General features: G+C 42.9%; 1 protein-coding gene across 3 annotated transcripts in view; it reads left to right on the top strand.

Annotated features, from left to right (window-relative positions):
- Positions 1-25,158, top strand: part of ACTN1 (actinin alpha 1) — a 134,805-nt gene extending 109,647 nt beyond the window's left edge. Inside the window, exons 12-22 of one of the 3 annotated variants that reach the window (XM_036734526.1) lie at positions 975-1,125; positions 2,393-2,501; positions 3,188-3,328; positions 4,791-4,973; positions 5,110-5,244; positions 15,504-15,683; positions 16,433-16,579; positions 20,371-20,451; positions 20,962-21,027; positions 22,129-22,287; positions 24,115-25,158. In XM_036734526.1, the coding sequence (XP_036590421.1) occupies positions 975-1,125; positions 2,393-2,501; positions 3,188-3,328; positions 4,791-4,973; positions 5,110-5,244; positions 15,504-15,683; positions 16,433-16,579; positions 20,371-20,451; positions 20,962-21,027; positions 22,129-22,287; positions 24,115-24,273 (1,511 nt within the window). In that variant the 3' untranslated portion in view covers positions 24,274-25,158. The remainder of the gene's footprint in view (positions 1-974; positions 1,126-2,392; positions 2,502-3,187; positions 3,329-4,790; positions 4,974-5,109; positions 5,245-15,503; positions 15,684-16,432; positions 16,580-20,370; positions 20,452-20,961; positions 21,028-22,128; positions 22,288-24,114) is intronic. The other 2 variants (XM_036734527.1, XM_036734528.1) reach the window with 2 other exon arrangements.
- The last annotated feature ends 233 nt before the right edge of the window (positions 25,159-25,391 follow it).

Here is a 25,391-nt window from a genome sequence, read left to right as displayed (position 1 = left end):
TGAGAGAGAAGAGGCCTCTCAGGGAAGGCTTCCTGGAGGAACTTGAACCTGAGTTTCTGAAGATGTTACAGATGACCTGCCATCAGTGGGACATGCACCTCAAGTTTGTTTCTTTTAGTAATATTGATAACCGCTCACATTACTCTAGTGTATAACAATTTTCAAAGTACTTTGCTGACTACAACCTTGGGAGGTAGGTAATGCGAGCATTATCATCCCCATTTTGCAGATAAAGAAACAGAGAAGTTATGTGATCTGTTCATAGCTTGTAAACTCAGAGCTGGGAAGAAAATCCAGACCTTTTGGCTCCTAGTCCAATGTTCCTTCCATGAGCTGGGGGTGGCAGGTAGTCACAGGGGAGGTAGTTATCCAGTCCTGTTCTCTCTTTTTGTCTTTGTCATTATATATACCCTGTTTGCAAGATGGTTGGCCGGGGTCAGACATCTGATGATGTAAGAGCAAAGATAACTGGCCCACCCATTATTCATCCTAAGGCTTATGGACAAAGTTGACCTTTTGGATTGACTTAAGCTAACCAGCCACTCATAGGAACATGGCCAATGGCCATACTAGTTGAGGCTGCTGGTTCGGTATACTCTAGCAATAGGTAGTCAGATGGTCCAGTACCTCCTGCCACAATAGGTTTCTAACTGTGCTGGGTACTATGGGAGCTACAAAAGAACTCTGTTCTGTTTCTGCCCTTAATGTGACAAGATATACACCCATGACTATAAGAAAACAATTCGGGACAGCATATGCTGAACATTTACCAGAGATAATAATTGCTCCATGGGAGTGGCCACTGTGGGCAGAGGCTTCATGGTGGCATTTTATCCCTGATAGGAACGTGAATAGATGATTTGCATGAGAGTATATGATGAGCGCAACATCTGGGGATCTAGGGATATTCCCCCATTTACCTCTTAAAAGCCTGTTTGAGACCATGGATTCACCAAAACCCTTCTTGAACCTAGGCAAGGAGGCCATGCTGCAGCAGAAGGACTATGAGATAGCCACCCTTTCTGAGATCAAGGCCCTGCTGAAGAAGCACGAGGCCTTTGAGAGTGACCTTGCTGCTCACCAGGACCGAGTGGAACAGATTGCTGCTATTGCACAGGAGCTGAAGTAGGATTCATTTGCTTCTCATTCACCCCAAACCCTTCTCCGTTTTGGTCTTCCTGCAGGGGATGCTGGGGAGGGGATTGCCTATGACCTTTTGAAACCCTGGCTCAGCTGCTTGGTTTGGGGTTAGCCTTCAAGATGGGAAGGACGCAAGCCATCAGGGATTGCAGGGTCCATGAACACTGGTGCCCATGCAGGAAGACCATGAATGCAAAAGACCAAAGTGCAAAAGCAAATTTCAGTATAGATCTGAGCTGCTGACCATATTCCATTCCACTGTCAGAGGAATGGGGACAGATTTAGATGGTCTGAGGTGATACCTACTGAGTATTAATGTAATCAGAACTTTAATTTACAAAACATTTTATTTACATTATCCCATTTGAGCCTCACAAAAATCTTTTTATGGTAGGTAGTGACAATATTATAACCCCAATTTTGTAGATGAAGAAACTGAGGCTTAGAGAGGTTTACCCTGGATCCCAGAGCTAGGAAATGTTGGACTGGGGACTTGAATGGAGGTCGTCTGACTTCTAGTTTTGACAAATGGCTTTGACATTGCTTTTCCTTTAGATGTCAGGGAATACATCTGATGCCCCAGCCAGTCCAGAGTTGGGACATTTACTTCTGAGAAGAATTATATTTTGCCTGCCTTTAATTTTTTCTTTTTGCCCATGTCTGGTTCCTTTACTCTCCATCTACCCCCTTCTCCCGTTCCCTCCATCCCATTTGGGAGGGAAAGATCCAGCCCAGAGGACTCCTTTTTACTGGAGATTACTTCATTGGTCTGAATGGAGAATCCCTTGGCCTTGTGTATTCTTTTGTTTTGTCAAAGCCTCACCCATGATGAACCTTCATACGTGTATTTTTACGCCAAAGGGGACTAGCATACTAGTTTACTCTCTCTTCTTTTTAGTTCTTTGATTTTCTTTTTAAAACATTGATGCTTTAAGATTTGTTTAATTTAAAAAAATTTTTCAAAACATCACTTCAAAATCATCATAAAGAACCTCCTTATAGAACCATTTCATATAACCAAAGAAGGGTGTTAAGCAAAGCAAACTGACACATTAATCCTGTCCTACATTGTATGTTCAGTTTCATACTCTTAGTCCACCATTCTCCTAACAGGAGACATGGAAATAAGTTTCATTAGTTCTTTATAGTCATTAATTATTAATTAATCATTACATCATTTTGAAATCACAAGTTTATTCTTTTAGAGTGAAGAGCAGTGTATGGAATGATTCTTGCTGTCTTTCTTTTATAGTGAATTGGATTATTACAATTCTCCCAGTGTCAATGCTCGTTGCCAAAAGATCTGTGACCAGTGGGACAACCTGGGAGCATTGACCCAAAAGAGAAGGGAAGCTTTGGAGGTGAGCTCTGAAAGGAAAGCTGTATCTCAAATACATTCCTCTTTTCCTGCTTGCTTCTTAATTTTCTACTGTTTTGGGCTGGGAAACCTCTCTTCTCCCACCCCCCGCCTCAATGGTCCCTCCCCCTATCTTCTCCCCCTGGTTTTCCCTTTCCTGAGTTCTAGTCTTTGCCAAGATTGGGAAAACAGAGGATTCATAATTCCCTGAGATTTTCCCGTTTAAAATACTGACCTGATTAAAATATGCATCTTCTGCTATTCTGAACAGAATATAAGCTCTCTATTTAATTACTCTAATCAGGAGCCAGGAAACTGCAGCCTCGAGGCGACATGTGGCCCACTCTAGGTCCTCAAGTGCAGCCCTTTGACCGAATCTAAACTTCATAGAACAAATCCCCGTAATAAAAGGATTTGTTCTGTAAAATTTTTTAGAGTTTAGAGTCTAAACTATGATTCCCTTAGAGTGATCATTACTCTTCTTCTCACTTCTATTATTTTCTTTCATCCTGACTCATAGGCTTATTGCCTGTGTAACCTTGGGCAAGTCACAACCTCCCTGGGTCTCAGTCTCCTTGTATGCAAAATGAAGGGTTTGGATTCAGTTGCTTCTAAGGTCCCTTTTAGCCCTCAATCTATGATCTGAACCCCTATTTTCTCCTCTAACTTCCTACTTCTGTTGATGCCCAGCGGACAGAGAAGCTGCTAGAGACAATAGACCAACTGTATCTGGAATATGCCAAGAGAGCTGCTCCTTTTAATAACTGGATGGAAGGGGCCATGGAAGATCTGCAGGATACCTTCATTGTGCATACCATAGAGGAGATTCAGGTACTCACCTTTCCACAACATTAAATCCCTAAAGAATAGTGAATCTGAACTAGTTCCAGAGGGTTTCATGCTACCTATGGCTCAGCAGCAATGATTCAGGGAAAATGCTGGAGGCATGGAGAAGGTGGGTGCAGTTGCCAGTAGCCCTTTCTCCCCAGCAAAAAAAGCCCCTTGAGACTTATGAATATCTGAGTAGTCTATAACTTCTCATGATAATTCCTATCATCATCATTAAGGTAAGGCAGTTAGGATTGTTCTTTCATTTTTTCCAATCTACCATCCCCTTCCTCTCTAAGCAAGTTACATTCTGGCTTCTTTTTTTTTTTTGTTGCCTTACTTCTTCAAGGTTGCCCTTAATATTCATTTTAACTGGATTTTGCTTAGATAAAAATGATCTTTAGAGAGGGTACAGATAGTATTATTATTACATAGCTATATCCTTCTCCCATTAAGGGCTATAGAATTTACTACTTGCTGTGATATAGGGAAACAGCAGTGGAGAGAGGAAGATACCTTGAAAGATTTAAGGTTTATTTTCCTGGATTGGAAGCCCTGAAAAGATGCATACCAAAGTTCTAGTGGAATAAAAGCTCCTGGTTTAGTTTGTCTGTCTGCCCAGCACTCAGCAGTACCCTCTTAATGTATACTCATTGATTGACTAAAGAAGTCAAGTCCAACTAGTTGGGTTAGGGTTTTGCAAAGGAGTGGCTTCTTCTATACCCTTGTATCTGTACTCTAAAGAAAGGAGCTAATCCCAGGGGCCACACATTGCCAAGGGCCATCTTGGTTGGTGCTTCTTCCCACGGTGATTAATAAAGCTCCCTGAACCATTTTGGCTTTTCTGTGTTGGCTCTCAGCCCTGAATAGTTAATAGCTGTATAACCTTAAGCAATTCACCTTTCTTTTTCCTCGTCTATGTTATACAGGGGCTGGGATTAGATAAGAGTTTGTGCCATAGACGCATGCCAGTCCGGCAAAGCCTATAGCCCCCTTTTCAGAATAATATTTTTAAGTGAATAAAACAAAATACATAGGATTATAATTGAAACGTATTATGGTGATATACAGTTGTCAAAAATATTTTTTCCATCCAGGGTATAGGCCTCTTGAAATCTATCCACAGACCTCAGAGGGCAATGGACCTTCAGGTTAAGAAGCTCTGGATTAAGTTTAATATCCATTCCAGCTATAATTCCTTTTGTTCTATGAGTGATTTTTAATTTCTAGAGTAGCAATAGGCAATTTTCTTAGTGTTTCTCCCCCTGGCTTGAGGCACATGTTATTTAGGTGATGGTGGTTGTCCAGAAGGGTACTTGTGTGACTCTGCTTCTAGCAATCCAATATTCATTATTCCAAGTATCCCTGGAGGATTTAATATTCTTTTCCATGGAAGGCACTAGACCCTTGGAGTTGATGACTGTGTTTTCTTGCCATCTTTCTTACATTCCTATTTCCCACCTAGGGATTGACCACAGCACATGAACAATTCAAAGCCACCCTCCCTGATGCTGACAAGGAGCGACAGGCCATTCTAGGAATCCATAATGAAGTTACCAAAATTGTCCAAACATACCATGTCAATATGGCTGGGACCAATCCCTACACAACCATCACCCCTCAGGAGATCAATGGCAAATGGGATCATGTAAGTCAAGTTCAGGGTGCATGGCAATGGGAGGGGAGAATGAAAGCAAGCTTGGAGAACAAAGCAAAAGACCTAGTATTCCTTGTTCGGGACCCAAACAAGTCTCCCCCCTCGCTCATCTCTTCTGGCACTCTAGGTTCGGCAACTAGTACCACGGAGGGACCAGGCCTTGATGGAGGAACACACCCGTCAGCAGCAGAATGAACGACTCCGCAAACAGTTTGCAGCTCAGGCCAATGTTATTGGACCCTGGATCCAGACCAAGATGGAGGTAACAATGAATGCTGAAATCTCTCCCCTCTTCCTTTCTCTCATCCATTCCCTATTTCCCATCTCTATCACAACCAGTTTCCTAGCTCTTCTCTCTCAACCTTCTCGCTAGGGAAGACTTCTCTTTTCTGTCTTTGAGGGAGTAAATCCTGGTAACCCATAGATACTTCCAGAATTTAGAGGAGCCCATGCTCAGTCAGTCAGTTAATTATTTTTTGGGTTTCTACTATGTGTAAGGCAACATACTAGGGAATATGAGGGATACAGAAGTTTAAGTGGATTCAGAGCACTTGGATTCAAATTCCAGTTCTATCACTTTGTTTCAACAATCCAGCTAGCAGCTTCTGTGGGGGTGTAAGATCCACCAACAACCAGCACCCAGAAAGCTGCCAACATGCTGCAAAAGCACAGGTTCTTTTGATCTGCTTTAGTAAGGAAAGCAACGTTAAGGGGTTGACAAGCTTACTTTAATTCAGCATACAAATATCATTCACTTAGTTCAGGGGAAAAAACCAGCACCCTGAACTTCAGAGCAAAATACAAACGAAGTACAAACATGGACAGACAGACTTTGTCTGATTTAAATCCCAATACATAGTTACCAGTGTTGGGGGTGGAAGCAACTCCGATTTATTGGGAGAAATCATCCATTTTTATAGGGTTTGCACTACGTGAGCATAAGCAAGTGGCCAATGGGTGTGAGGATGACAGCATGGGAAGGAACAGAAATGTTACAGAGGGACAGGATAGAAATGTTGCAGTACGGGTATATTGTGGCACTTTGTTCTGGTATGGGTATCGGTACGGGCATGGGAAGGATCTGGATTGTTGCAATGTATGGTATCTGTAGGGGTTTGGGAACGAGGGGGGATGTTGCATTACAGTATCTATGAGGGCATGGGAATGCTCAGGCATGTTGTGAGATGGTATCAGAGCTGTATGAGCTATGTGAGGCACGAGGCAGGATGTCCCCGTAATGTATCAAAGATGTTCCAGTAAGTAAAGTAACAAAGCACTGCGTTAGGCAACGGTTCAAGAGCATTAGGTAATGGCCAGCTGGGTCCCTCCTTCTGGGCTTGCGTGTCCCTCGTGGACAGGCTCTGCCTGCATGTGTAGGACGACTAGAGGGGCTTCCCAAGGGCAGAGTTTGTGTCATAGACGCGTGGCAATCCAGCAAAGCCTATGGCACCCTTTTCAAAATAATATTTTTAAGTGAATAAAATAAAATACATAGGATTATAATTGAAACGTTCCACTCCTACGAAGCCTGTCTGGTTTACCCAGGAAACAGGCCAAGTGCTAGGGTCCCAATAGCCCCGGGGTCGGCACCAACGCCTTATAATTCCCCCTTTTTGTTTTGCAACTCCCAGAGGAGGTGAGTGCTCATCGGGTAGTCTCCAGATATCATACTTTAGAGCCGTAAAGGAAGATGTCATTGCCCTCAGGAGCTGATGCAGAAGGCAAGGTAGCAGACACAAAAGAAAGGACTATGCAACCAATGCCTAAGGCAACAGTGATTAATGTATGCTCCAGCCATCCCCAAGGAGACCAGGGATGCCGGAAGAAATTTCAGGAAATCTTTAGAAAACTTATCAGAGGACAGGTCCTGGTGACTAGCCTCACTGATGGAAGTGGCAAGCTCATAGAGGTCCGTGATATCTAAGGACACATTGGCATGCCAGAGCCCATTTAACTGGTTTTTGATGTTATCCCAGCCCCATTCGGTAGCATTGTATTTTTTAGGGGTGACACAATATGAGGGGTAGCGGTAATCACACTTTAACTGTTGGTTAAGTTCTACCAGCTCTATTTCCTCTCCTATATCCATGACCGCTTGTCTAAGGGTGTTGATGGCCTGATAGAATGCTCTATCTATATGGGCTTGCATCTCAAAACCTAAGGAGATGTTATGCATAAGGTCCTGGAGAGCGTGAGCTTGGATAACCTGATTCTGTGTGTTGGATGCAGACAGGGCAAGGAAAGTGGATGAAAGAAGGAGGGATACAAGAAGAGATATGCCCACAATCATGCAGGTGCTTCAATATTCCACATAATCCCCCCCACTTTTTTTTTTTTTTTTTGCAAATACCTCACCAATATAGATACACTGGCATTTTTTCTTTGTTAGTAAACATGGGAGGGAGCAATCACCACATTGACAAATCAAAGGGAGCAGTCCCCTTTGTGAATACAAATACATAGAGTCAAAAAAGAAATAAACATGTAAGCCTCTATATAAGATCCTCTCAGCACAGCGTCTTCTTCTTTTCTTGCAGGAACCAGCTTTCTGTCCACTCTCCTACAAGAGCAATCTTTGCACAATGTTAAAGTGCCATCCCTAATCTTTATGTTCCTTTGATGGCATTTACCACAAAACATTCTTCTTATTATCATCATCATCATTAATTGCAACAAACTTTAGGCCAGCAATGAGCATGATATTAATCAAATAACAAAATAACATTCTCACATTGCTTAAGGAGCATTCACAAAGCAAGCCCTATGTGGCTCGTATGCATTTCTACCCTTCTTCAGAAAGCTTTACTAAATTGGTGCGAAAGTCCATAAGTAACACTAATTCCAAAGCATCATAACAAACAGTTTCTAGTTATTGCAGAATTCCTAAATATCACAAAGTTTCTTAGTCAAAAGGTGTTGCAATGGAACCTCACACTGGTAGCAGTAAGAGAGTGATCACAAGAAAAATGCTACTGCTCTTATAATCTTTTTTATACAAAGTGAACATCTTAAAGTTAGTCTTAAGCAAGTCGTATAAATGTCTGTACATGTACTAATTGTATATTAACTACTTGTTCTGATCACAGAAATTTGCTATAAAAAGAAAAACGGGACAGATTGTGACATAGCCAATCATGACAGGATGTAGTTACAGTTCATGCAGTAATTTTTGTTCTCATGGAGTTGTAATAAGCAATAACAATTTGCCAGGACTCACACATATAGGAGATTCCAGTTAATATCTTTTTTCTCTCAAATTTGAACTTGTCCTGGTGTAAAAGCCAATCATTAGAATCTTTTCTATCTATTGTTCATAAACTTGCAATTTCTCAGCAAGCCACGTTCATTGTTTAGACTTTACGTAACTCAAACAAGTTCTTTTTCTGGGCCTGATGACCTTGCCCGTGCAGATAGTTTCCAAGGGCCTTGGCAATTTTACAAACTAAGGAGAAGTAACATGGTGTCCAGGAAGGGGTTAATAGAAGAAACCTTGGGCCTGTTTGCTATCCTTTGCTGTTTCACTGAGCACACTTATGCAAGGTTAATACGAACACACAATAAAGCTAGGAATGATACAAGGTTGATACAAATACACAATAAAGCTAGGAATGAAAGTTAAATAAAATTGAAAAATTCACAGTGGGTTTGGGACATAATTGTCATCAATATCAAATTGGTGCAACACATTAGCTTACAAATAGAACTTTAGTGGGCCTTCTAAATATCATGGAAAGGATTTTACAAAGCATTTCTTATAGTACAATTCTTACCTAATAACATTCGGATTATTGACAACACAGATAATACAGTTGTTTACCAAATTATGCGGTAAGGACAATTTCAGAAATATAACAACATCATAAACAATTATTATCTATATAACCTTTAAAACCACAACCACTTAATTACCATTCTGGAGGCTTAACCACAGCCAGTTTTCTCCTTCAGGCAGAGGGATTTGATAATTAAATGAACAGTAATAGCAATATCTTACAATAACCAATGTCTTTAGGTGGACCTAATTCCTTGTATCTCTCCAAAACTTTGTTGGGGTTAACATTAAAATAGTAATTCCAAGGAACAAGTTAACCATCTTACAAGTTGCCTACGTGCTGGCCGAATTGTTTTAGCTGTGACCTTAACAAGGCTGAGCAAGTAACTTAACCAGTTTTACCCAATTGTTTTCATTTTGTAGTTTCACCAAAATTCAGATTAAAGATTGCTTTGTCTAATCTCATTTCTAGTCACTTAAGTTTTACAGTGTAGGAGAATTTTACTACAATTTAGAAGTACAATAATAGTACAAACAGAACAATTTCAGACGACATTAATTGCATTCCCAAATCATTACATCTATTGGGCTTACCAAGCATAGAGGCTTTTCTTCTCTCCTCACAGTTGCAGAGCCTGGTTGTGGACTGAGGGGTGCTGGGAAGCTGCAGAGTCCAGCACCTGAATTAAAGGTCTAAGGGGTCGTTGAGGAGGGTCCCTGAGGGACCTTTACTTTCTAATAGGGGTTGCTGGGTTTGGGAGACTGGGAGCAAAAATTGCTGGTTCCGGTGGTATGGGAGCAAGGACTTGGGGTCTTGGGAGGAGAGGTTCCTCTGTTTTACCTATTGCCTAGAAGTGTAGGCTTCAGGGTGCCCAGAGGTCCAGGGCTGTTGTCAGTGGGATATGAGAGGGCAACAAAGTAGCAAAGTCGAGAACAGGGAATAGAGCCTTTGTTGCAACATGTATTTTATTTTCTGCAGTTTCTATGTTATTATGATTTAAAGTTTCTATGTTATTAAGATTTAATTTATATTAAGACTTTTAGGTGAAAAACACCTCAGAATAAAGGGCCTAAATGAGAAAAAGCAGCCAGTACACAGGGCAATTATTTTGAAAAGGAGCCAACTCTCTTGTATATTTGCAGCCGAATCACTTTTAAAACTTTCCAAGTAGCAAATGTAGGAAAATCACAGCGAGCTAGAAATGTTTTCAACCGGGCAGCTCCAGTTATATCTATGGAGATAATTCCTATCTGAAGAAGTACTTTTGTTTCTCAGGAATACAGTAAGTAACAGTCTTTTGGGTAAAATATGTTTAGATTGGCTCTCATGTTCGGCTTTTATTTCTGTTTTGGAAGCTTTAGATCACTTGTTTAAAAAAGTAGGAATGAGGGTTGCTAAACTGCACACAAGGATCTCTGTAGTGGTATATTGAAAAGTACTTATTAACTCTACAGATCTATTTAATACCTTCATGTTATTAAATATTTTCCAATTTTTTATTTATACTAGTCTCATGGTAATTCTCATTAACTACACATGAATTAAAACATCTTTGTATATACTTCTGACATTGAGCTGGAATTCTAAACCCCCCAAGGAGTCTACAAATTGGAGGGGGATACAGAATATCTTTTGTCATATAAACTGATTTTTCTTCACATTCACACGTGTATTATTATTTTGAGAAAGGTTTCCTATGCTTCACCAGATTATCTATGGTTAACAGAATCTGCTAAAGAATTTTTTGCTGCTCTATCATTTATTGCAGCCCTGGCTCAGTCCAAGACAGCTGAAAAGATCTTAATGGTTCTACTTTTAACTTGAGTAAATTTTATTTCTGTGTTCACTCCTTAAAAACTTTTTTGGAAGTGAGAACTTTGAATTTGCCAGTCAAAGGTGAGTGGGACTCTGGAAAAGATCTAGTGCTACCTTGTCCCTTCTCCTTGTACTGGGAGACTCAGAGTGTCTCTTTATTTGAGATCCATGCATTTTCCAAATTTGCCTTAGTGCCAAGTGGTATAAGAAATTCTGACTTTATCTTAAGCATCAAATCAGGAGTAACACATTTCATTTAAATTTCAGGGAAAAGGTCCCTGCCTCCTTTCTTATCTCTCTTCACATTCCAAATTGGCCAGATTTGGAATGAAGGGAGAAAGAGCATTATTTCCAACAATTTTCCAAAAGTTTCCGAACCTAATTACTTTCAACACCTCTAATGTTATGCCTTCCTTAAACTTTCTATACCTCCTCCTCTTTCCTACATGCTTAAACTTTCTTGTCTTTCCTTTCTGGTGGACTTTGATTAAAGCCCCTTTTAAAACTGCACATACCTAATTTCTTTCTTTTTCTGGCCTGACACCTCTCTTACCCTCTCCGACTTGCCGTTTCCATCAAACAAAAACCGTAAAAAGAAAAAACCGCTAAACAAGAAAACATTTTTCTCTCTAGAGATGATGGACATTACAGGGTGTCAGATTACACACTCCACACAGAAATGCATATACAGAACACAGACACAGAGACAAAAAACACAGGATTTTTAAAATCCTATGCACAAATTGCTTGGCCTTCTGATGTAACGGAGGCCAGGTGCCATGCTTTATTGGGGTCGTGGAGACCCTGCTTTTAAGATGATCTGGGGCAGATCCCCGGTTGGTCTCTTCCAGTTGTTTAAGAGACATCTTTCTCTTACTAGCTTCTTCAGAACTTTCATATAATGTATTTTATGTTCCCAAATGCATGGATTGGATTTATATTGAGGAGTTGGGGGAGGGGCCAAAGGAGACTTCATTCTTTCCTCCAAATCATATTCTAAGTTGCCTTTTTCTGGTATCTTGTACTTGGAGTCTAACAAGTATGCAAGTTCCTCCTCTTGCTCTGTTCCAGTAGCCACATCTGTCTTTACAACTTTTGTTTTGAGGAACTTCAGTGTATATAGTGTTTGATGTAGCTGCTGTTGTGGTGTGGTGCCCCTGAGGAAATTCAGTGTATATGGTGTTTGATGTAGCTGCTGTTGTGGTGTGGTGCCCCTAACTCCCCCTTTTTGTTTTTGCCGGTGTGTTTTGAGAGTCCGATTAGCCCTTTCTACTATAGCTTGCCCTGTGGGATTGTATGGGAGGCCAGTGAGGTGTTGTATAGACCATTCCTGGCAGAACCGTTGAAAGGCCCGAGAAGTATAAGCAGGGCCGTTGTTGGTCTTCAATGTATGGGGGAGACCGTGATTAGCGAAGCAGTGTAGTAGGTGGGAAGTGACCTCCTTCACATAATAGTCTCGATCCTTTTCTAACAGCATAACTTCCTTATTCTCATCCTGCTTGAGCATTTTACTTTCGGTTTGACAGTTCTGTGAAAAATTCTGAACCTTTCTATTTTCTTCAGGTTTTTGCATGCAGATCGTGATTATATTGTACAAAGAAAATGTTTCTAAAAAATTATCTATTTGCTTAGATGTGCAATACTGCCCTTTCTTTGTCATCAGTCTTTTTAACACCCTAGAATAGCTCTTCTGACTATGGTCACTCAATTGTCTTGATTCTAACTTGCTCATTTGCTCCTCCAATTCCCGGGTCCTGTCAGTTAAGGTGGGCTCCGACCTTGGGACTTGAGAGAGGTCACTCAAATCTGGATAGAGGCACATGGGAGAAGTAGCCCTGGAACTCCCCGGGGAGCTTCTAGGGGAGGGTGACAGGGTAGTCTGAGTGGACAGAGAGAATCACTGCACTGTCCTTTCACTTGCCCCTACATCCTCCTCCATGGCTGCCTTTATGATGTCATACAAGAAAAATGTACTGGGCTCTAGTTCCCCTGGCTTTTCCTGGTCCAAAGAAGTAAGCTGCTCTCCCACTATCTTCCATGCTGCCGAAGTGACGGGAGGACGCTGCTCTATCCACAGGGAGATGTTTTTCAATGTATCTATGAACTTCCTGATCTTACTCAAATGTATCACGCATCCCTTTCTATCCAAGGGGAGACTTCCTTTAGGGTGTTTATGAAGTCCTGAACCTTTCTCAAATGAATTGTGCATCCCTGCTTCTTGCTAAGCTTGTAAATTATTCTACAGACTGTCTCTAAGTCCTTAGAGTCTGTGAAGGATGCAGTCTGCCCCATTGGTAAGGCCTGCTTATCCTTACCTCCTCCGAAGTCTTATCTGGCTCTCTGGCCTTGCTTCAGGTCACGTCCGGAGTCTCGTCCGGCTCTCTCTCCTGGCGAGCTGGTGGTTTGTTGCCTGTGAGCGGCTTCGGCTGCGCGCTCGCCGATTCGGTCCTTCCCTCTATGAGTCAGAGGGGCCTCACGACGTGGGGTCCTCCCTCCGGGCCCCATGTTTGGGCGCCACTTGTTGGGGGTCCCTGACTGGCAAGGGACCCATCCCGGTACGTGGTGAATGAAGCAGGAGTCAAGGTGGAAGCAACTCTCATTTATTGGGAGAAATCATCCATTTTTGTAGGGTTTGTTCTACGTGAGCATAAGCAAGTGGCCAATGGGTGTGAGGATGACAGCATGGGAAGGAACAGAAATGTTACAGAGGGACAGGATAGAAATGTTGCAGTACGGGTATATTGTGGCACTTTGTTCCGGTATGGGTATCGGTACGGGCATGGGAAGGATCTGGATTGTTGCAATGTATGGTATCTGTAGGGGTATGGGAACGAGGGGGGATGTTGCATTACAGTATCTATGAGGGCATGGGAATGCTCGGGCATGTTGTGAGATGGTATCAGAGCTGTATGAGCTATGTGAGACACGAGGCAGGATGTCCCCGTAAAGTATCAAAGATGTTCCAGTAAGTGAAGCAACAAAGCACTGCGTTAGGCAACGGTTCAAGAGCTTTAGGTAATGGCCAGCTGGGTCCCTCCTTCTGGGCTTGCGTGTCCCTCATGGACAGACTCTGCCTGCATGTGTAGGACAACTACAGGGGCTTCCCAAGGGCGGAAGCTCTCCCTCTGGGTGCCTGCCATTCCGCTCCTATTAAGCCTGTCTGGTTTACCCAGGAAAGAGGCCAAGGGCTAGGGTCCTAACAGCCCCAGGGTCGGCACCAACCCCTTATATACCAGAGTTTTACAAAGTCTCAGCATCCGGGTTTATGAGCTGGAGGGCTTCTTAGCTACAGCTGCCTGGAGTCTCTGCATCAGCACCACCACGAGTGAGAGCCCTAAACAAATTACAAACATCAACAGACAGACCAAATACAGATTCATAGTTACTAACATCTAGGTTCATCCCGGGAGCTCAGAACGAGGGCTGGCCCAGAGTCACACGTGCCACCACTGCTGTGGGAAAGAGCTCCAAAGAAGAGAAAGCCAACCCCTGGTTTTGTATCTTTTTCAGGGTCCAGGGTGAGTCACACATGCGACTCACCCACGTGACCTAGAATTGTCACAAAGTAGTGACTTAAACCCACGTGGTCTAAAAGCCTCTGATGTCCCAAACATGTCATTCAAACTCATGTGTAAACTAGGCCCTCCCCTGAGTTGGCCCTACCTTGGGCCCCACCTTAGTTACCAATCCATACCCACATAGGTTTTACACCTAATAGGGGTTTGGGCCTGGGGCTTAGCACCTAGTAAGGCTCAATGAAATACACTGAATTATTCAAAGAAAACAAAAGCCAACTAAGTGCTAAGAGCCCATTTTGCTTACCAACACACACTTATTACTTCTGTGACCTTGTGTACTTAATCTCCATGGGTCTCAGCTACTTCATCTACAAAATAAAGGTGTTATACTATTTGAGTGGTGTCAAACTCAAACAGAAGTGGGGGCCATTAAACTCTATATAAGGATCCCTATGAGCTACATATTGACTTAGAAAACCACAAATTAACATTATCTATGTTGTATCACATTTTTATTTATTTTATTAAACCTTTCCCAATTACATTTTAATCTGTTTCTCTATGGGAAGTTTTGCAGGACTGAGTTTGAGACCTTTGGACTAAATGAAGTCTAAGGGCCCTACTGGGTCAAAATCAATGACTCTTTGAAAACACGATTCCCATATTCCAGGTCCTTATGTTCTGTTTCAGGAGAGATTAACTCATATGAAATAATCAGGGAACAATATAAACCTCTATACCATTAAATGCTAGACTGAATAGTTCATATTCTTAAGTACTGTAGAGAAATCGGTAGAGGCTTCTTGGATGAAATGAAACATAATTTGGAGTTCTTAAGGATAGTTAGAATTTCAATAGAAGGAGGGATCTCCAGGCAGCCAGAACAGCTTCAGCAAGTATATGGAGGCAGGAAGGAGCATGATTTACATAGTGGCCACTGAAATATGAATGTTTAGAAATAAGATTGGACAGGTAGGATAGGCTGAGATTATGAAAGGTTTAGGAAAGCCAGGCAATGGAATTTAGGTTGAGTTTGTTATTTGCTACCCTCTTCTATGATCATTTCAGCCATTCTAGGACTTCTCTCTTTCCTGAGGGAGTCCTGAAGGAATTCTGTACTCAAATGTTACTAGGTTAAACAGATACAATCCCTGCCTTTTCTGAATATATATATCAAAACTGCAAAGATGTTGGGTTCTTTCCTATTCTTTTTCAATTTTGAGAGTCTTAGTCTTCTTAAAACTCTTAAAACTCCATAGACATGGCCAGGGGAAGGCCATGACTCAACAGAGACCCAAAGGGTTAAAATGCTGGAATTCATGGGAGCCCAAAGTTCCTCCCCATAGGTCACAGTTGTGTGAATTCTTTGGTGGGAGTAACTTTGAGGCAATGTCACTCTCTCTTTGTTTCTGTAGGAGATTGGCCGCATCTCCATTGAGATGCATGGCACCTTGGAGGACCAGCTTAATCACCTTCGACAGTATGAGAAGAGCATTGTCAATTACAAACCAAAGATTGACCAGCTGGAAGGAGACCACCAGCAGATCCAGGAGGCTCTTATTTTTGACAACAAGCACACCAACTATACCATGGAGGTATGGTCCTTGGGGGAAAAAGCTAGGGATGGTGTTGGTCTTCCTTAATCTTAAAACTTGGAAAGAGAACCAACTTTAATCCTTAGGAATAGCCTTCTTGGTCATCATTGGTACATGTATTTTTCTAATCTGCTTACTTTTCTAACAATTTCCTTCCAATATAGAATAGCAGTAGGATACATTTGCTATATTGGAAATGTCCAAACCAAAGGGGTTTTGCGCGCGTGCGCATGTGTGTGTGTGTGTGTGTGTGTGTGTGTGTGTGTGTGTAAAACATATTTATAGGTTTACACGTTATTTCCTTTAGTTAGAAAGGAGAGAAACCTATAGGGCTCTAACTCCCAAGATCATTGTTTTGTTTCTGATTATAAAAATTTTTTGGTGGTGGGGAGGGGAGATTTGGGGTGATATGTGCAAGATAAATTATACATTTAGGTAACTTCCTACCCTCTCCCCTAGAGCTATTTGCTATTATATTTCTGATTCTACGCATCCCCATCATTGGTTATTCTCCCAGGCCCCTCAGTTCTTGTTTCTTTTGCTCGCTTAGATTATGTCACTACCATGTCATTACCATGCTCCATGGTAGGGAGTATTTATGCCTTAGAGTGTATTGCTCTAAACAATCCTCATTGGCGATGTGATAAAATCAGTCTGAAATGCACAGATAGGTTTTGGGGCTTTTGCTGAAGGGGAAAGCCAAGGATTTGGGTAGTTTCACCCTGATAACAGCCATGTTGATCCCCCAGCATATCCGAGTGGGATGGGAACAGCTCCTCACCACCATTGCCAGGACCATCAATGAAGTGGAGAACCAGATCCTTACCCGAGATGCCAAAGGGATCAGCCAGGAACAGATGAATGAGTTCCGTGCCTCCTTCAACCACTTTGACCGGGTAAGAGTTTGGCCTCTTGAGCTTTTCCCCTTGCTCCCTTTCACTGAAACATAACCTCAAAATGACCTCATGGAGATGAGAAATCTCCCCAGTATAGGAGCCTTCCTTCTCAGAGGCTTTACCAGGATCTAGAGATAGCTCAAACATAGGTTTCTTTAGTAGGGCACCATGGGTCTTTGGCTCTGTTTAGTCAATATTTTGGCCAATGTGCTGATTGAAGGCATAGGTGGATCTCATGCTCAACAGACTTGGGTCTGAGATGACGCTAGGAGGGATAGCTAATATGTTGCTTTTGCTTGGTTTAGACCCATTATGTCACTGAAGTAGGAAACTCTTCTACCCAAAGCAGATCACAATTTATCTGTGACTTAAGTCTTAGAGTTGCCTATAGCCCTGAGTGCCTCTGGTTAAGTGACTTGCCTAGGGTTACACAGCCAGTATGTGTCAGAGCTGAGATTTGAACCCAGATTTTCTTGATTCTCGGACTAGCTGTCTGTTCACTATTCCATGCTGCTTAAAATGTTGGGTTATAGAATCAGGATCAAAGATCTCGAAAGTCCAGAACAGTGAACAGTCTAATTAGATGAAATTTAGCAGAGTTAGGGGGCAGCTAGGTGGCACAGTGAGTAGAGCACCGGCCCTGAAGTCAGGAGGACCTGAGTTCAAATCCAGCCTCAGACACTTGACACACTTACTAGCTGTGTGACTTTGGGCAAGTCACTTAACCCCAATTGCCCTGCCTTCCTCCCTTCCAAAAGAAAAAATTAAAAAAAAAAAAAAGAAATTTAGCAGAGTTAGTAATTTACTTGGGCAGCTAGGTGACAGATAGATGACTGGGCCTAAAGTCAGGAAGATTTCAGTTCAAATCCAGCCTCAAGACACTTACTAGCTGTGTGACCCCGGGCAAGTCATTTAACCTTGTTTGTCTTATTCCACTGGAGAAAGAAAGGGCAAACCACTCCAATATCTTTACTAAGAAAACTCCATGAACTGTATGTTCCATGGGATCACAAAGAGTCAGATAAAACTAAATGACTGAACAATAAGTACTATGCTTAGGTTTAAAAAAATTTACAAGTATGGAAAGGAATAGGCATGGCTAGACCATGTTTGATAAAGATCGGGGAGTTTCAGTTGACTGAAACTCAACATGACTCAACAATGAGATGTCATGGCCCCAAATCCTAACGTACATCATAGCACACATTGGTAGAAGCAGAAGAAATTACAATCCCACTGTACTCCACCATAGTTAAACCATATCTGGCATATTGGGCTGTCTTCTGGGTGTAACATTATAAAGACTTCAGTAAGCTGTGCCATTTCCAAAGGAGGGAAATCAGAATGGTAAGGTCATCTAAACCATGTCATGAGGACAATTTAAAGGACCTGGGAGTATTTAGCTTAGAGAAGAGAAGACTCAAGGGTGACATGATAGCTTGTCTTCTAGTACTTAAAGGGAGTAGGGATCACATTCATTTCATAGGACTTAGGGCTAGAATGGACCTTGTCCAGCCCCTTCATTTTACAAATGAGAAAATTGAGACCCAGAGAGATTAAGTGACTTGAAGTCATGCTGCCATTAAACAGTAGGACCAGGCTTTGGGCAATAGTTTTTGAGATGCCAATGTTCTTTCAACTGTATCTCACCATGCTTTGCCTCTCGTCAGAGGAAAGAAGTAGTAAAAATTGTTACAACTTTAGAAGAAGCAGATTTCACCTTGATTTTTAGGACAAACTTCCTAGCAATTTCAGCTGTACAAAAGTAAAATGGATTATCTTACAAAGTGAGTGAGTTCTCCATTACCAGAGGTCTCCAAGCAGAATATGAATGGCCACTTCTTGGGGATTTTGTGTAGGGAATTCTAGGTGAGCAGTGGACTGAACTCAGTGGCCTCTGAAGTCCCTTCTGCCTCAGAATCTGTGTTCCACGGGAAGAGCCAAGGCCTCTGTGTCTGTGCCTGTCATGTCACCCGATTTCACAGATCCATAAGAATGGCTCTATCAACCACTTTCTTTGGCCCTTGACGCACCAGCGCTCTAAATGGATCTTATACATCCTAACAACCTGCCCCACAGACCAGGCTGGAGTACCCAGTGCCTGGCCTGGTGAGCGGGCCATTGTGCAGCCTCTGGAAGTCAAGGTGCTATAAGTATTCTCCTGTGTCCAGAATGTACTCCTGCCTTACCTCCACCTCATAGAAGTCCTAGCTTCCTTTAAAGCCCGGCTCAGTTACTGCCCTTCCTGACAGGGCTCCACCTAGTTGTCTTGAAATTATCTGGTGTTTACTTGTCTCCTCCTCCTCCTCTCTACCCTGTAGATAATAGTAATGATGGCTAAATTTATATAGCACTTACTATGTGCCATTATTATCCCCATTTTACAGGTGAGGAAACTGAGGCAAATAGCAGTTAAATGACTTGCCCAGGGTCGCTAACGAGTGTCTGAGGCCAAATTCCAAGCCCAGCACCATGGAAGGATCTTGAAGGCAGAGACTGTTTAATTTTTTTCTTTCTCTGTCTTTAGTGCTGAGCACAATACCTAACCATAGTAGGTGTTTAATGTTTGTTGAATGGAAAGTGCTATGGACTTAGCAAAAAAAAAAATCTGAGTTCAGATTCCAGCTGTGTCACTTCCTGGCTGTTTAACATTGGTCCAAGCGGCTTAACCTTCTCTAGGCCTCAATTTTCTCATCTATAAAACGGGGTGGAGTGAGGGTAAGGCGTTAGATCAGAATGAGATTCTAAGGCTAGCAACAACATTTCATCTTAAAATCCTAAGGCTTTGGTGTCCATCCCGTACCTCTAGCTGGGTCTCTGCTCAAATTATCTCAGGCAGCCTGCGAGGCATCCCTTCGCTGGGCCCATCCTGAAGGAGAACTCACAAATTAACACTTGCTCTCTGCCTTCATGGCTTTCCTACCAGAATTGCTTGACTGTAAGAGTGGTAGCTTTTGGCCTTGAATGAACGCTAGACAGGCATTGGCCTTTGATTCTGGTGGTTACTCCACTGCCACCCCTACGTCTACCTCAGCCCTCCATGAGGTGATTCAGTTATTCATGGGCATCTCCCCTAGTTTTGGATTTGAACTCTGATCACTGGCCCTCATAAACACCAAGGGCCCCGAGAGCCCTCCAGTATGAATACTAGGAAAGTGAGTGGAGGTGAGGGTCAGAACTCTGCCTTTCCTCACACAGGCTATTCAAAATAGCCCAAGTGTGAATTGTACTAAATGGGTGGGCTCTTAACGTAGGCCACCCTATCCTGGTGTCTGTAAATATGGTCCTAAGGGTGGGCCAAGTGGCTCTTTGAGGATTGGGTGAGAAGAGGCCTCTATAGCCTGCTTCATGGCACTCCAGATATCTCAGGAGCCTTTAGTGGAGCTGCCTGCAGACCTGAGTGTCAGTGTGTGTTTGGGAAGGAGAGGGAGGAGGCAAGGGTTGATTTGGGAGGTTCCTGTTTTGGTCCTGTTGTCTGGAGCAAGGTTGTGTGTGAGCACATACTGAAACTTCATTTTGGTATCTAACCTTATGCACTTTTATTTCCCCTTTCTTCTTTCTCCCCTCACCCTCTTCACCCTTTTCCATCTGCATGATCATGTACACATCTCCCTCTCCACCTCTTCTCCTCACTTCCCACCGCCCACTTGCTTGCTTTCCCTCCCTCCCTGCATGGCACACACCATCCGCCTCCTCATTCACCATCCCTATGCATTTTGCCCCTCCCCCCATTCCCCTCCTCTGGCACCCACTGCATGTCCTGCTGCCTGGCACACCACGGCCGCCCCCAGGATCACTCCGGCACACTCGGTCCTGAGGAGTTCAAAGCCTGCCTCATCAGCTTGGGTTACGATATTGGCAACGACCCCCAGGTACTCAACACCTGCATGGAACATGGTCAGGGGTGGCATCTGGGGTGATCAATAACATGTGTTTCTCCTTTTTCTTTTCTCTCTCTGTCTGGATCTCTCCCTTTCCCCCACTTTCCTATGTTCCTCTGGACATGTGCCTTTCCTTTCTGTTGACTCTTCCGACTATGGAATCCTCTCTCTCTGAGGGGGATCCTTCTCGCATCCATCTGTACTTCGGACTCCCTTCCCTGAGTGCTTTTCATGGGAATCATACTTTATTTTCTTCCCCATTATCTCTGCGCTCTGTCCTTGCTGGTCTCTGCCTCTCTCTTATTCTTTGCAATATGTTCCACCCTTAATTTGTATTTCTCTTTTCCTCTTTCACTTTTATCTCTCCTCTGTCTGCCCCACCATCCAATAAAACCTATCCCTTCATTGTCCATGTCTACCTCTTGGTGAACTGGTGTGGGCCCTTTCCTCTTCCTATCTTTCCTGCCCTCCCTTTGTCTAAACGTCACTGCCTTCATGCAGAAGAAGACAGGCATGATGGACACGGACGATTTCCGAGCCTGCCTTATCTCCATGGGTTACAATATGGTAACGTAAAGCAGATGCCCCCTTCTCATTCCTGAGGGTTGGTATGGCCTCCCACGGCCACATGCCCTTATCCCTGCCCTGTGTGAAGGGAGGGATCTGTGAACCCAACCAGTGAGGTGAGGTCAAAGTAGAAAAGTTTTCTTTGGGTCTTAGGTGATCACTAAAATCAGAGAGGGTTTGAGGGCTAGAGTGGATCCATACAAAGAGCAGCTGTTATTTTCTTCATGGGCTGATCAGTTTAGCCATGATATTTCTCACTGTTAACCTTTAGCCCCTTAGGGAATAAACTTGGGGGTGGGTCAGAAGAGGTATCTTCCTATCAGCTTGCTTTCTTTGGGGACAAGTAATGCTAGGTCTGGAGAAGGAATGGTGTGGTATGGGGAGGGAGGGTATATCAGGATATCTCTTCTCAGCTAGCTGGGTGACCGGACACTATATGCTGCCAATCTTGATGTTTTATTATACCTGACTGCATTAGAAGGGGCTTTTGCCCTTTGTGCTCACAAATATTGTCCTTTTACCCAGAACATCTGGCAGGCACAACCTGGGAGTCGTTAATAGTTCTAACTTCATATTGACCTGAGCTTTTTTTGGTTGGTATGCTCCTTTGTTGCTGCCCTGTCCTCAGGCAAGGCAGGAAACTCTGATATCTGTTTCAGTCACCACCCTCAGTAGACTTGAGTCAGGCTGTCTTTTTGCCAGTGCATCTTCTTCCCTTCTCTTATTTTTACCTCATCTCACCCCTTAGTCTCCAGTGCTGAGTGGCGAGCCAGGGGTGTAAGGTTTTCTGTCCGTGGAAGCTTTTTCTTTAATGAGTTGTTAATCCTGGCTCACAGGATAATGTGCTGAGCCAAAGAACTCTCTAAGGAAGAGGAATCCAGGTGTCCAAATCAAGGTGGATTAGGGGTCCTAAAATTAGGATGTACCTGTGAGCTGGGCCCCCAAGTCAACCTAAGTTTTGTTGGGGAAATTTCTGTACTCCCCTTTGGAATCTCTCTTCCCCACAAAATAGGGAATACTGACTGAGCCCCCATAGGGCTAGGTATTTCAAGTAGATCCCAGCCTGTGGGGCTGATGTAGGTTCCATCTTTTGTTCTTCAGGGAGAGGCAGAGTTTGCCCGAATCATGAGCATTGTAGACCCTAATCGCATTGGCGTAGTGACATTCCAGGCCTTCATCGATTTCATGTCCCGTGAGACAGCTGACACAGACACAGCTGACCAAGTCATGGCTTCCTTCAAGATCCTGGCTGGGGACAAGGTAAGTTTACCGTATAATCATAGCCTTGTTAGGGGCACTGGTCTCTGACATAAGAGTCAGGTAGAGGCATGTAGATAAAGATTCTCAGAGACAAATCCATAGCCCTGAACACCTCTGTCAGTAAAAAGAGAGAGAAAATTAGTACGTTGAATTTGTATCTTAACACACACACACACACACACACACACACACACACTTCTGTTATCAATCCGTAACTCAATTGACCCAGCACTAGATCAAAAAAGTGTGCCCTGTACCTAACCCCGTTCCAGGATATCCATTCACAAAACCAACCAGCCTGATCTTGTTCAGGTCCATTCCAATGGAATGTGTTCTTGGGACACACCTTTGGCAGTCTAGCCTCTGGGACCTTTAAAGCTTATATTTCCTCTATGACTCAGTATATCATTAAGACAGAATTCTTGACTTCAAAGATAACCTTGAATATGCCTGAATGGTCCAGAATTGCAGGATATGAGGAATTCTCTAAGTAGAAGGCAGAGGAGTTAAAGCATTTATTGAAACTCAAAAGTAGCAGACCCATGAACCAGTGTCCCCAGTTCGACATCCTGGCAAGAACCTTCCAAAACCAGTATGCCCATTTCACAATAGTGACCAGGAGGCCACAGAAAAACATTATGGCAGAGGAGTCACAGGGAAAGGATCATTCTTCCCAGTTTACAGAAGGCACTGAATCATCCTGTTCCCTCTGAATGCTCTCGTGGATATCCCTGTGCTGTTAGGGTTGTTAGAAGACTTCAGTGACCCCCAAAACACATTCATTACCAACCCAGTCACTGGAGTCCTGTTTTGATTCCTGGTCTTACAATGGAAGGACATGTCAGAGGAAGATAATAGATTGGAACCAACAGTAGAACAGACAAATGCCTGGTCATCACACTACAGAAGGGAATTAATGGGCTGAGCCAGGATCAGAGAATCCAAGTGTATAGAGAGGAATATGGGCTGGACTAAGGTCAGAAGCGAGAGCCAGGGTTTGTCCCCAAAGGGAGAGTTAAAAGCAACCATCTCATTTTACAGATTAGGAAACAGTGGATTTCCAAAGGTTACAATACCTTGTGGTAGACAGAACCTAGGAAGGATTTGGGCTCAGATTTTTAGATTCTTAGTCTTTTTGTTGTTGTCCGGTCATTTCACTCCTGTTTGACTCTTTGTGTCCCCATTTGGGGTTCTCATGGCAAAGATACTGGAGCGGTTTGCCATTTCCTTCTCCAGCTCATTTTACAGATGAGGAAACTGAGGTAAAGAGGGTTAAGTGACTTGCCCAGGGTTATACTGCTAGTAAGTATCCGAGGCTAGATTTGAACTCAGGAAGATGAGTTTTCCTGACTTTAGTCCCAGCGCTCTTATCCACTGCACCAACTAGTTGCATTACCTGATGTTGGTTTATCCTTGATCATAACGTACAACCCTGCCCTTCCACACATCTCTCCTTGATGATATTATCAGATACAGAACATTGCATTTGAACCATGGATCTTTTCCAGGACAGCATTTCTCACGGTCCCATGTACAATAGGGAATATTCAGTTTGCTAAGACACTTGCCTAAGATGTTGTAGCAAAACATATGCCCTTATTCTTTAGAAAAGCGTTTGGCGACTTTTCAAAAATGTGTGCCAAGGTTCGTAGGCCCTATTCTTCCATCATGTTGATGGTAAGCCGATGGGGAGGGACTTTCGTGAGCAATGGGAAGGGCTCTAGTGGTAGTGAATAGGCTTCATGCCATCCTCAGCAATCATGGTGTCAGTTGTTGATCTCTACATTAGATGTTGCCTGTGACTAAATTTCTTTGTTCTCTTTGCAGAATTATATTACCTTGGATGAACTACGCCGGGAACTCCCACCTGACCAAGCAGAATACTGCATTGCACGGATGGCCCCCTACACTGGCCCAGATGCGGTGCCTGGTGCTCTGGACTACATGTCCTTCTCCACAGCCCTCTATGGCGAAAGTGACCTTTAACCTACTTCTAGATCCCCTTTATTACCATACAAACCCCCAGACTCTAGCAGGGTTCTTCTTCCTGTCCAGATGCACCTTTCTTTCTGTATGCAATGCAAGCCCCCCCAGCTCTGCCTCCTTTGTTGGACTGTCCCCCACTTCCTCCTTCCTTCCGCCTTCCCCACTAAACCCTGAGGTTTGATGTCAACTCCCAGGTTCCCGTCATCTTCAGGGATGGGACAGACATTACATTGAGTCTTCCCACCCTCTGAAAGTGGTAACAGTTTACAAAATTATTTTCTGCAAAAAAGAAAAAAAATGTTAAAAAAAAACCAAACCAAAAAACCCACATATTTTATTATAGAAAATAAAGGTATTTTTTCTCCACCTGACTGAAATGGATAAGGGGAAAATCTATTTGCACCACATGTTTTGTTTGTTGTGACATAGGAAAATAAGCAAGCACAATGCTACATTCCATCCTTTTTTAAAAAAAAAATATACATTTTTTTAAAAGAATTTATCTTATCTGTTCCATCTTTTGTGTCCATTCTTCCAATCCCACATCTTTCAGCGAGGGGAGGAAATTCTGCCAAGACACACCAGGTGCATGTGTGTTTGCTTGATCACTTGTTTCATGGAAATATTTTATGATATTAAAAATCTTCAGAGAGAGCTGTTTTTTAGGAAGACAAATAATTTACATGGCTTGTCTTTTCATATTTAATTCCGGAGATATGACGATCAGTCTCCTCAGTGCACAAAATGTGTTTCTTTTTTTTGTTTTGTTTTAATTATTTTAAAGTTGTCTATTAAAAAAGGTCAGGACAAACTTGGAAAGAGCGGATGACTTTGATATTGCTTGTCACAAACCATATTAAAAACAAAGCAGCATTCTTGTGATAACTCTTTGCTGTGTCTTATCTTTCTGCTGTGGGAAAATTGCGTGGGACCTCAGGGAGGTGTGTGACACCTGTCTCCATATTATTTTCTCATGCAGACTATCATTTCTTGATAGTCTAGAGTCCTGCATCCTGTTCCCTCTTAACACTTGTGTGACCCTGGACAAGCCTCTTGATTTCCCTGGGCCTCACTTTCCTCATGTATAAATGGAGCTGGGGAATTGGGTTGAGGTTAAC

Source organism: Trichosurus vulpecula, chromosome 8, assembly GCF_011100635.1.
Source record: "Trichosurus vulpecula isolate mTriVul1 chromosome 8, mTriVul1.pri, whole genome shotgun sequence".
Classification (NCBI taxonomy): Eukaryota; Metazoa; Chordata; class Mammalia; order Diprotodontia; family Phalangeridae; genus Trichosurus; species Trichosurus vulpecula.
This window is presented reverse-complemented; position numbering and strand designations above follow the sequence as displayed.